This window comes from Triticum dicoccoides, chromosome 4A, assembly GCF_002162155.2.
Source record: "Triticum dicoccoides isolate Atlit2015 ecotype Zavitan chromosome 4A, WEW_v2.0, whole genome shotgun sequence".
NCBI lineage: Eukaryota > Viridiplantae > Streptophyta > Magnoliopsida > Poales > Poaceae > Triticum > Triticum dicoccoides.
The window spans coordinates 113,777,779-113,789,254 of NC_041386.1; the positions used below are offsets into that span (position 1 = coordinate 113,777,779).

At 50.1% G+C, this 11,476-nt stretch overlaps 1 protein-coding gene across 1 annotated transcript in view; it reads left to right on the forward strand.

Annotated features, from left to right (window-relative positions):
* Positions 1-6,938: 6,938 nt before the first annotated feature.
* LOC119285299 overlaps positions 6,939-11,476 on the forward strand; it is an 8,643-nt gene continuing 4,105 nt past the window's right edge. The window contains exons 1-11 of the mRNA XM_037564534.1: positions 6,939-7,378; positions 7,469-7,830; positions 8,052-8,397; positions 8,502-8,570; positions 8,686-8,884; positions 8,988-9,051; positions 9,478-9,927; positions 10,050-10,134; positions 10,227-10,286; positions 10,397-10,449; positions 10,618-10,754. Coding sequence (XP_037420431.1) covers positions 7,010-7,378; positions 7,469-7,830; positions 8,052-8,397; positions 8,502-8,570; positions 8,686-8,884; positions 8,988-9,051; positions 9,478-9,927; positions 10,050-10,134; positions 10,227-10,286; positions 10,397-10,449; positions 10,618-10,754 — 2,194 coding nt within the window. The 5' untranslated portion in view covers positions 6,939-7,009. The remainder of the gene's footprint in view (positions 7,379-7,468; positions 7,831-8,051; positions 8,398-8,501; positions 8,571-8,685; positions 8,885-8,987; positions 9,052-9,477; positions 9,928-10,049; positions 10,135-10,226; positions 10,287-10,396; positions 10,450-10,617; positions 10,755-11,476) is intronic.

Consider the following 11,476-nt stretch of genomic DNA (forward strand, 5'->3'; position numbering starts at 1 on the left):
CTCCCCCTTCCTTTCCCCCTCCTAGTAGGAGTAGGAAAGAGGAGTAGGAAAGAGGGGAGTCCTACTCCTACTAGGAGGAGGACTCCTCCTCCTTGGCACGCCCTAGGGCCGACCGGCCTCCTCCCCTTGCTCCTTTATATACGGGGGCAGGGGGCACCTCTAGACACACAAGTTGATCCACGTGATCGTTTTCTTAGCCGTGTGCGGCGCCCCCTTCCACCATACTCCTCGATAATATTGTAGAGGTGCTTAGGCGAAGCCCTGCGACGGTAGAACATCAAGATCGTCACCACACCATCGTGCTGACGGAACTCTTCCCCGACACTTTACTGGATCGGAGTCCGGGGATCGTCATCGAGCTGAACGTGTGCTAAAACTCGGAGGTGTCGTAGTTTCGGTGCTTGATCGGTCGGGCCGTGAAGACGTGCGACTACATCAACCGCGTTGTCATAACGCTTCCGCTATCGGTCTACGAGGGTACGTAGATCACACTCTCCCCTCTCGTTGCTATGCATCACCATGATCTTGCGTGTGCGTAGGAATTTTTTTGAAATTACTACGTTCCCCAACAACACGCCCATGCATGTCACAACTTGGCGAGCTAGGCTGCAATATGATGAATGCGTAGCCGGATGGGGCTCAGGCAGAGGAAGGGGACACACAGGTAGCAGAGGTAGTTCCATGCATGCCATTGGCTCAGGATAGGCCTTGCCCCTTGCAGGACAACGTGGCAGCTCTTTGCGAGGAAATGTGGGGGTAACTCCCACCCATCTTGGTGAGGCCGGTGAGCCGGGCTCCGGCTACTAAAGGTGGTAACCCTAGGAATAAAAGGAGATTGGATGCGATGCCAACCAGGCGGAGTGCTAGGATTTCAAAGCATGTGACCACAAGGCAACAACAAGTAATCATAAGGAAGCTAGGCTTAACGCATGAGGGTGAGGTGATCTTGGAGGAAGCTCTTCGCATGTACGTGGATCTATTTTCTCGCCCCCTCTCGAAGGTGCAAATTGTTGTCGTGCTTGCTCTCTTTGTCGGGACTCGCCGACCTTACCACTAGCGGAGGGGGCCGTCGCAGTGTAGATGGATGGCGGGTGGCAAGGTGGTTTGGTAGGATATCCAAATGAATGCACAACCCCTAAAAGTGATTGTGTGGAATTTTCGTGGCCTCAACACTCCAATCCAGAGGAGTGCAGTCTATCAAGTAGTAGTACTGTCAAACCCGGCCATTGTGTGCTTGCAGGAAACTAAATTACAGGATGTATTCGTGGCGGTTGTACAACAATGCCTGGGTAATAAATTTGGGAAGTTCTTCTACTTGCCGGCTGCAGGGACTCGTGGGGGGATTTTGGTGGCTTGGGATGAATCTATCACCCAACTGTCAAACCCCCACTATACTAATAACATGCTCACAGTGATTGTCAAGACACTAGGTGAGGAGGAATGGTGGCTCACGTGTGTCTACGCCCCTCAGGATGAGAGGGAGAAGGTCGAATTCCTGCAGGAACTTGTGGAAATTAGGGACCTCCACGCTGGACCGTGGCTCGTGGCAGGGGATTTCAACCTACTGGTGAATCGGGAGGACAAGAGAAATGCTTTGATCAACCACAAAATGACGAGCAGCCTTCGTACAAAGCTAAACTTGCTTGAGTTGAAGGGGTTATATCTCAATGGTCGGCGCTATACTTGGTCTAATGAAAGGCAGCATGCAACACTAGAGAAGATAGACCATGCCTTTGTTTCGAACGAGTGGGGCGAGGCATTCCCCACATGCTTCCTTTCAGCTTTGGGGACGGCCATTTTGGATCATTGACCACTGATGCTTGACATGAACATGGAGGTTTGCACGCGGAAAAGATTCAAGTTTGAATCCTTCTGGGTCAATGCGGAGGGCTTCATGGAAATGTTGCAGGCGGTGTGGAGCTCCATGCCGGTGGCGTCGAATGCTTACCTTACGCTTCACAATAAGCTAAGAGCCACGACTAGGTGTCTCCAGCAATGGAGTGACCGGTGGATCGGTAATGTGAAAAATGCAAATACGCATAGCACTCGAGGTGATCAACAGACTGGACATTGCCATGGAATCTCGAGCACTGACGGATGCAGAGATTGAGCTTCGCAAGTGTTTGAAAAGAAAACTCTTGGCTTTATGCTCTCTTGGACGGAATATTGCTAGGCAGCGGTCACGTATGCTGTAATTGAGGGAAGGGGATGGTAGCACAAGGTTGTTTCATCAACAAGCAAGCCATAGGCAGCGAAAGAATACTATTCGATCTGTGCGACACAATGGAAATCTATTCACATGCCAAGATGAAGTAGTATCAGCAGTGAATGACTATTATGGCGAAGCTTTTGGATCATGCGAAGTAAGGAGGCATGCACTCAACTTAGAGGAACCGTTCACGATGGAAGATGTAGAGAAGGTGATCAAGTCCATGCCTCCGGATAAAGTACCAGGGTCGGATGGCTTTACGAGACGTTTTTACATCACATGTTGGCATATCATACGGGAGGATTTCATGGCGGTAATGACCTGCTTCTACAATGGAGATGTAAGAGGAATCGGGGCAATCAACAAATCTCTAGTGTCCCTCCTACCGAAGAAGGATGGGGCACTAGATGTGGGGGACTTTAGCCCAATAAACCTTGTGCATGGGGCTGTTGAGATTTTTGAGAAGGTGCTTGCTTCTAGGCTTGTGGTGGAGCTGCCAAACCTGGTTGGAAACCATCAAAGTGCTTCGTCAAAGGAAGATCGCTGCACGAAAACTTCATGTTAGTTCAGAGCATGGCTCGACGTTTGCATGCTCTGAAGAACCCCGCGGTCCTTCTAAAGCTCGACACCTCTAAAGCGTTCGACTCGGTTCAATGGCCGTTTCTTCTTGAAGTTATGGAGTGGCTTGGTTTTGGCCCAAGGTGGAGATCATGGGTGTGTGGAATTCTAGCTACTTCTACAGCAAAGATAATGGTAACCGGTGACCCTAGTGACACTATATACAACTACAAAGTCATGCGACAAGGTGACCCTGTATCACCGATGCTCTTTATCCTCACCATGGAGCCATTGCAAAGGTTGTTCGAATGGGCCGTTGACCGAGGGTTCTTGTGGCCCTTGGCGACAACAGGGATGAAGAAAAGGCTCTCGATTTTCATGGATGATGTAGTCTTGTTTGTCAAACCGGAGCCAATGGACCTTGCTATCTGCAAATGCATCTTTGACTTATTTGGTGAGGCGTCGGGCCAGCACACAAACATGAGCAAATCGGTTGCGCTGCTGATACGGTGTTCGGACCAAAGCATGGCTATGGCCAGCGAGGAGCTTGGGTGCCCGGTGGGTTCGTTCCCGGTTCGTTACCTTGGGATGCCCTTGTCCCTAAGGAAGCAATCTGCGACACAACTTCAGTATCTTATGGACCAGATGGCGAATTGCTTGCTGAAGTGGAAGGCTTCTCTTATGCCTAAAAGTGGTAGGTTTACGTTGGTTCAATCTGTTCTGTGCGCTATGCCCATACATGCGATGATGGCATTGGATCTCCCTATCAAAATGATTGCAACAATGAATAAGGTAGGCAGAGGTGCCGAAAAGCGGAGCCAAATGGTGGAAACTATGTCATGGCATGGGATGTTGTGTGTGCCCCGAAATGGGCAGGAGGTCTAGGAGTGCCTAACCCGAGATGGATGAATGTGGCTATGCAGGCCAAATGGCCGTGGCTACAAAGGACAGATACTAGCAGACCATGGAGTGACTTCTCAATTAAAGTGTCGGATGAATCGATGAAAAATTTCCAAGCAACAACCAGATGCAATGCACAGAATGGACTAAACACTCTGTTTTGGGAAGATTGGTGGCTGGATGGGAGGAGGATACATGAGATTGCACTGGCCATCTATGGCATGATACCGCGCCATGTTCAACACGCATGTTTGCTTCGTCAGGTGGTGGATAATGGGGTGTGGGCTGCATGCATCAGCCCCAAGTTGAGTGTGGACGCCCTACAAGAGTTCCTACGGCTTTGGTAGAGGGTCTAGACTTGGGAGCCGGTGAAGAATGTCGGACAGATTAACTTAGGCATGGGAGACGAATGGCAAGTTCACAGTAAGATCAGCGTACACAGCCAAGTTCTGGGGCAGGGAGGTTATACCCACAACGGAGTTGACTTGGAAATCGCGAGCTCCGTCACAATGCAAGTTCTTTACTTGGCTTGCACTACGCAACGGATGTTGAACGTTCGATCGACTTGCTAGGAGAGGGTTGCCGCATCAAGACAAATGTCCTCTTTGTGATCAAGAGGAAAAAAACAATAGACCATGTGTTACTAATATGCGTCTTTGCCAGAACGATTTGGGCGGAGGTCTGTCGGGCGTTGGGGAAGCCCGATTGGACGCCAACTCCGCACGATGCCTTACAACCATGGCTTTGCAGCAAACAAGGACTAAGCACCATGACCAGAAAAGATCTCCACACTTTCCTGCTACTGACGATGTGGGAGTTGTGGAAACATAAGAATGCAGTTGTGTTTGATGGTGCCTTGCCATCTATCAGTTGTCTCATGCAGAAAATCGAATCGGAAGGGAGGATTTGGTCGCTATCTGGACTTATGAAAGGCAACGTTGACTTTGTGTTTGGAGGTTTAGTGCGGTGGAGCAGTGGGGAGGAGTAGCCTAAATTGTAGTAGGTGGAGTGGAGTTGTATATATGTGTGAGAAATCACCGCACTTGTAAATGATAGGTGGAGGCTTTCTATGCATTTCCTTCTTTAATATATGATATATACACTCGTGTAAATTCAAGAAAAAGATTGCGTGTTTTTTAAGCTTTTTTCTGAATACAGTACAGTAGCAGATGCTCATAAACAGTTAGGCCAACTCTACCGCACGACCCTAAATGGACGTCCGGATTGGCCGGATTTTGTCCCTTTGGAGCGTCATGGGTTCGCCCGTGTCCAGCTTTGTCAGATGGGTCGGCGTGCGCGCACCGCGCGACCGCACCCCAAATCTTGTCCGGGATGGACATAAATATATATATATATATATATATATATATATATATATATATATATATAACTAAAAAATAAATAAACATATTTAAAAAACATAAAACATATATAGGGGTCGGCCACAAAACGGCCCAGTTTCCACGGCCACTTAAAAGACCCAGTTTCATAATTAACATATAAAACAAAATATAAAAACGCCTCCCGCGCGCTCCTGCCGCGCCCGTCGGTGCCGTGGCCGTCGCCGTCTTCACTGGCCGCCGGTGTCGTCGTCGTCGCTGACGAGGTCGACGTAGGTCGGCGGCGTCCAGAGGTGGGCCGGAGGTGCGTGGTGGACGGGGGCGGGCTGGACGGCCGGAGGTGCCTGCACCACCTCCTCCCGTGGCGACGCCTCCCGTTCCGGTGACCGCGGCGGAGTGGGGCACCAGTTCACGCCCATGCCGGCGGCCATCTTCGGAGCAGTGCAGGACCAGCCCCACCCCTGACCCAGCAGCTGCTGGAACGCGGCCGGCGGGTCCTCCCTCCTCTCCTCCTCCACGGTCACCATCTGCAGCTTCGGGAAGGCGATGTCCCCGGCGGCAGAGAGGGACATGGTCTCCTCCAGGCCGTCCCACTGCCGCTCGTCGTGCGTGTACATGGAGTCGTCCATGACACGTTGCAGGAGACGGGCCTCCTCCTCCGCTGTCATGCGAGGAGGTGGAGGGGGCGACGGAGACGGTGATGGCGACGGTGTGGGCGTGACGCCGCGCACCTGCCTATGCCCGCGCTCTTGGGGAGCAGGCGCTGCGCGCTCCTGTCATGGCCGCCGCGGCCCCGTCGAGGTGCCGGCGAAGAAGGACGTGCGCCTGGTGTCGTGCTCGTCACAAAACCAGGTGTCCCAGAGTCCGAAGTCGGGGGCGTACCTGGGGTCATAGAAGAGGTCGTCGGGGAGGAGGCGGCGGCGGCGCTCGATCTCCTCGTCGCGCGCACGGCCGCTCGTCGGGACCGGCGGGATCGGGACCCGGTCGACGGAGAGATGCCAGTTATTGGGAAGATGGACGTCGCTCCAGGGGAGCGGCGTCCTCGTCTCCTAATAACGGCGGCACACCAACGCGCGGATATAATGCCGGTCGCGCTCGCCGGCGGACGTGGGCGCGATGGAGAAGGCGGGCGGCGCGGGGGCCCGGCGTGGTGGCGATGGCGAGGTGGGCTCCTCTTTCTTCATCGAGCCGCGACGGCGTCCCGGCGAGGAACCAGCCTCGCGGTCGTGCTTGCCTTTGCGGCCGTAGTTCCAGAGGCCCATGGCTGCGGGTGGCCGGCCGGCGAGGTCTTGGCTAGGGTTTGGGAGCAGCCGCTGTCGGGTTTCGAGGAGGCCACGGGGTGGCGTGGGGCAGTGTGGACGATGACCCGTCCACGCCTCCCACTTAAAGAAGGACGGCGACCGTTCGACGTGCGGATGACGGGTGGGACCGCCCGCTCGTGCGCATTGATGTGGGCGGGTGGGAGGTGGGTGGCCGCCTGCCACGTGGCCCCGACACGGACGAGAGCGCGTCCGTTTGTTGTCCGTCGCGACCCAAACTCGCCGCAAGTTTGCGCTCGAAATGGGTCGGCCCGGACACAAAACAGACAAGATGGGTCCAGGCTGTCGCGCGCTGGGCCACCTGCTTTGTCCATTTTACCTCAAACGGATGGGGCCGGACAGGATAGGATCGCGTGGTGGAGTTGGCCTTATGACTTTGAACACTAATGGACAAGGATATCACTGTTATCCCAACCATCTAATCAGAATCACAGTTTGGTTTGCCTTAAAAAAGTTGTGACGAAGCAAAAAAAAACTCGACGACTCATTACGATGTCAGGCTCTTCCTCTGCAATCTGCACGAGAGAGTCTGCTTGAAGCACGGTCGAACAAGAGATTTGCACGAAATAAACGATTCAGCGGATGAAATCTCAGCCGGCGAGAGCAACGACGCCGAGAAAGTAGCGCACAGCCTATACCAGCACCGCCCAGGCGACGACGCAGCAGAGGCCAAGGCCGCCGAGATGCAGCCGGAGCAGCGCGGCGGCGCAAACGCAGTCGGCGCAGCCGTTAGAATTAACTGCGTCGCGGACCTCCTGCCGTTCCTGCGCGGCGTCACCGTCACGTACCGCTTCGCCAAGCACAACGTGAGTAGTCCCCTCGCCAGTCCAACCCACGCCCAAGGCCCGCTTCTCTCTCTCCTCGACACCCCGCGACTCGAGCGCGCTCGCCGTCGCCGCCGCCCCCCGTCTCGCTTCCGCAGCCCCGTCCCCTCCCCGTGGATTCTCACTGAAAAAACTCGCCGCGCGCAGGCTTCTCTGGAGGGATTCGTCACCGAACGCGGCTACGCCTGCGCCTGCGACTCGTCCTGCGCCTATCGCCGCAGCGGCAAGGTAAGTGCCGCGCGACACCCGCCCGTCTCGAGAGGAGGATCCGCCCGATTTGGGCGAAAATTGAGGGGTTCGTTTCGTTTGCGCGCGCAGGTCTTGTCGGTGCTGGAGTTCGAGAAGCACGCGGGGGCGAAATCGAAGAACCAGAACGGCCACATCTTCCTCCCCAACGGCACCTCGCTCTACGACCTCTTCCACACGCTCAGGGAGGTGCCCGCCGAGAGATTCCCAGCGGCTTTCCGTGAGGCCGCCGGGGTGCCAATGACGGTGCCCGCCGCCGCCGCCACCTGTCCGCCCCTTGCGCAGGGTCAGCCGGCGAGCAGGGAGCCGGAATTGCTTCAGGCTAGCGACGTGATGGTGGAGCAGCCTGCTTGGGCTGCGCCGGCGCAGCAGGCTTTCAACTTCGATATTACGAGCGAAGAGGCGAATGCCGGCTTGTCTCTTCTTGACTTGAGGTTAGCAATTCCGCTGACTGATTTGTGTTTGGAACTCTGTCTACTCGTGTCATTTCATAGCAAAGGTACAATAGGCCTTTTCCCTTGCATCAAATCGATAGCAGTCTGATAGAGTTGTAGAATAGTGACCAGATTGACGAATCATGATGTTTGGGGTGGTAAAACTAGAAGTCCGGGACTCATTGCAGGATTGTTCAGTCATAATGCTTCCTTTTTATCAGGGGAAATAATCCAGCCACCGAAGTGGAACCCATGGATGGCATTGAATGGCCTTCTACGGAACACAGCTTGAGTTTGATAGACGCCGCAGAACAGATTGAGAATGCAGCCCGTGGTGACCATGAGATGCCTGGTGTGGTCGAGGTAAGGATTACAACTGGTGATCGACCTAGGGATATTGGCTTGTCGACAGCCACCCATGTGAAAGTGAAAGTGATGGAAACGAAGTATCAGTCAGTGCGAACATCAGAAACCAAGTACAAGCCAGAGAGTTTACTTAAGGATGTCAGAGGATTGCTGTCCACTGGGCTTCTTGAAGGTTTCAGGGTGACCTACAAGAAGAATGGGGTGAGTGCTATTTCTTCAGGCAGTTTAGTTGTAGATTCAGCATGGAATGGTGATTGAAAACCTATATAGTTTAATTCATATAAATTTCATTTGACGGTCCTTAGGTGGAGCTGACTGGGCGTATCGACGGACAGAGATATTCCTGTGGTTGTATGCAATGTGATTACAGTAATGTGAGCATTCTGTTATCTTGACTGCGGCACTGCACACATTGTTATTCTTGTATATCTGTACCTGTGAATTCTCTGAAAAATCAAACCTGACCTTGGGATGCTTGATCAATTGTAGATAATGAATGCATGTGAGTTTGAGCAACATGCTGGCCAGTTAACAAACAACCAAAATGATCATATATTTTTGGACAGTGGAATTTCGCTGTATAAGTTGATACAAGTACTTAAATATAAAAGACTTGACTTGCTTGGGGACCTGATTGAAGAACAGACTGGTCTCACTCCAAATCTGATTGAATATGGAAAGTGGAAAGGTATTTTCATTGAGGACCCAAAGCTTTCTTACTTTTGGTTGTATTTCAGGATCTGATAATCTTTATGTTGGTCTATCTTTTCTCTGTATTGTGACGATTTCAGCTTCTTTTCAAGTGGAAAATAATGGTTTTGTTGATGCGCCTTCACATCCTTGTTCAACCCAATGGTAAGTTACTGTGCGCACACAAATTCATTGGCCTGTATCCAGATTGCATAAAAACCCATTCCTTCCTTAATATTTCCAAGAGCTCTGTTATGTTATCTGATATTTACACATTGGGGTGGGGTTGGGGTTGGGGGTGATGGGGGCTTGAACTCTGAATAAGCCCTTAATTTAAACCAAGGAAATATAACTCGATGCTATATATTTGTCAGTACAGATGGGACTAAATTTATGCTATCTTTATAATTTATAAGCTACTCTAAATTCCCAGCAGAATCGTACTAATTTGGAACGATCTCATTCCTTGGTCTTTACCATTTTTATATGTGTACTTCCTAATATAAGCTTTTGTAAGTACATGCATTTTGAGTGTCATAAACCATCAGAACACCAGACTGACTTCAGCTTTCATTCAAACTCCACTGCTAGTTTGCAGGAGTCAGCTGCAGGAGTGACAAGCCATAGAACTTTAGCCACTACTTCGGCAAATTCCTTGAAAAAATCTACTAGCAATCACATCTCAAACCTGAGCTGGAGTGCATTCAGGAGGCCACGGTGGCAATATAAGCGAGGAAGTACTCAAACTTCAGCTCCAACCTTGAGTAAAAGCCCCGAGAAAGGAACTTCGGGTCTATCTACATGCACTTCAATGAAAAGTGCCACTGTAGAAATTCCTAGTGAGAACATTGCAGATCCTCTTAGTCCTGAGGATATAAAGCCTAATTTGGCAGCAGATGCTGCAGTAATGTCGACCTCATCAGAGTGTGATCCCATAGATCTAGCATTTGCTTTATCAAGCTCAGCTTCAATTGTTCAAGAGCCACCCGTGAGTCACCACATGGACTCAAAGAAGAAAGAACCGCGGCGAACAAAAGTGAGGTAAAAGGTCAAGCTTCAGCATTTTCTTGACATGTCACATTTAGGGGATCTTGCTGTGTATTCGCATGCCATGAGATGGAAGTGATGCATAATCATCGATATGTGTCTTATTTTTGCCTCAGGGATAACTCCTTGCACCCGCTGGTTTTCAAGGAAGGCGGCCTTCCAGACCTTACTTTGTTGACTTACAAGTTGAAGCACGGAGAGGTCTTTTAGATGTTGCATGGACTACATTAGCCCTTTTCCACACTTGCAGAATTTTTAAAGACTCTTAAGACCACTCACACTTCTGATTTTAGGTTCTAAAGCAAGGCTATAAACGGGGGGCAGGTATAGTCTGTGATTGCTGCAATGAAGAGGTAACTATCTTAAACTTGGCTATCAATAAAGTTGTTTTTAGGATGCATTTATTATTATGTTCAATAACCAATAACCAATGGATGGTTGTGTTGTTCTCTTTCGACTTCAGCTTACTCCTTCCCAGTTTGAAGACCATGCTGGAATGGGGAAAAGACGACAACCGTAAGTACCACAATTTTACATGGAAACTGGGTCTAGCTTAAATTTATTGACTCACAAGAGTTAAAAGTTCTTGAAGTGTCATTCATGAAAGTGTTTGTAAAAGTTCCATCTCAAAATGATATCTCGGATCTTTAATTCATTTACATGGAGCCTATATTTTTGTTTCAGGTATCGCAACATTTATACCTCAGAAGGATTGACACTTCATGAACTGGCACTAAAACTGCAAGACAGTTTAAATTCAAATGGAGTCAGCAGCATTGATTTCTCTGACATTGATGACCCTCATAACATTGCTACTTCAGGTAAGATGCTGTTTATTTTCACTGAATAAGACCCAGTGGCAATGTGCTGTTAAGCTTTTCTTCTGTTTATATGTTGTATTTTGAGGGGCTATCTTCCTTATTTCTCTAAATGTCAGAATGTGACCTTTGTGAATGTTACACATATTAATCAATGTTACCTTGCTGCCCTGTTCAAATGAGGTTAGCCTACTCCCCACAGTTTGACCTATTTGGTAGCGTAGTGTCCTTTTTAAGTTAGCTTTAGACTCATAGGAGCTGAGAGCTAAGAGTTTGCTTGAGGACCAACAGTCACCATGTCGTAGAGGTGTAATGCAAACTAGAACACGACCCTAATGTGAGAATAACACTCTTGTAAACACCCAAATTATAAATGCAAGTATGCCACTCCAATTCTTTCGGTTCCATGTCATAGCAGAAGATGGCAAACAAATTGCAATTCAACGTGGCGATAGATGTTGTCCTCCTACCTAATCCATGATCTTGTGCATTCAACTTACTCACACCCATTTTCCTATGTTGCAAATTCAAAATGGTATCTCACTATAAATCTTGCAAAGGACCTACTAAGGCCGCTCAAGACTCTTTGGCGACTGCAACATGATCTTTTATTATATCCGCGCTCTCTTTTTAATCGTGAACCATGCAACAGCCGCAAGACACCATTATCTTTTGATGACCCCCTAAGCCAGTGGTAATTCCTCTTTTTTTACGGTTTCGTAGCA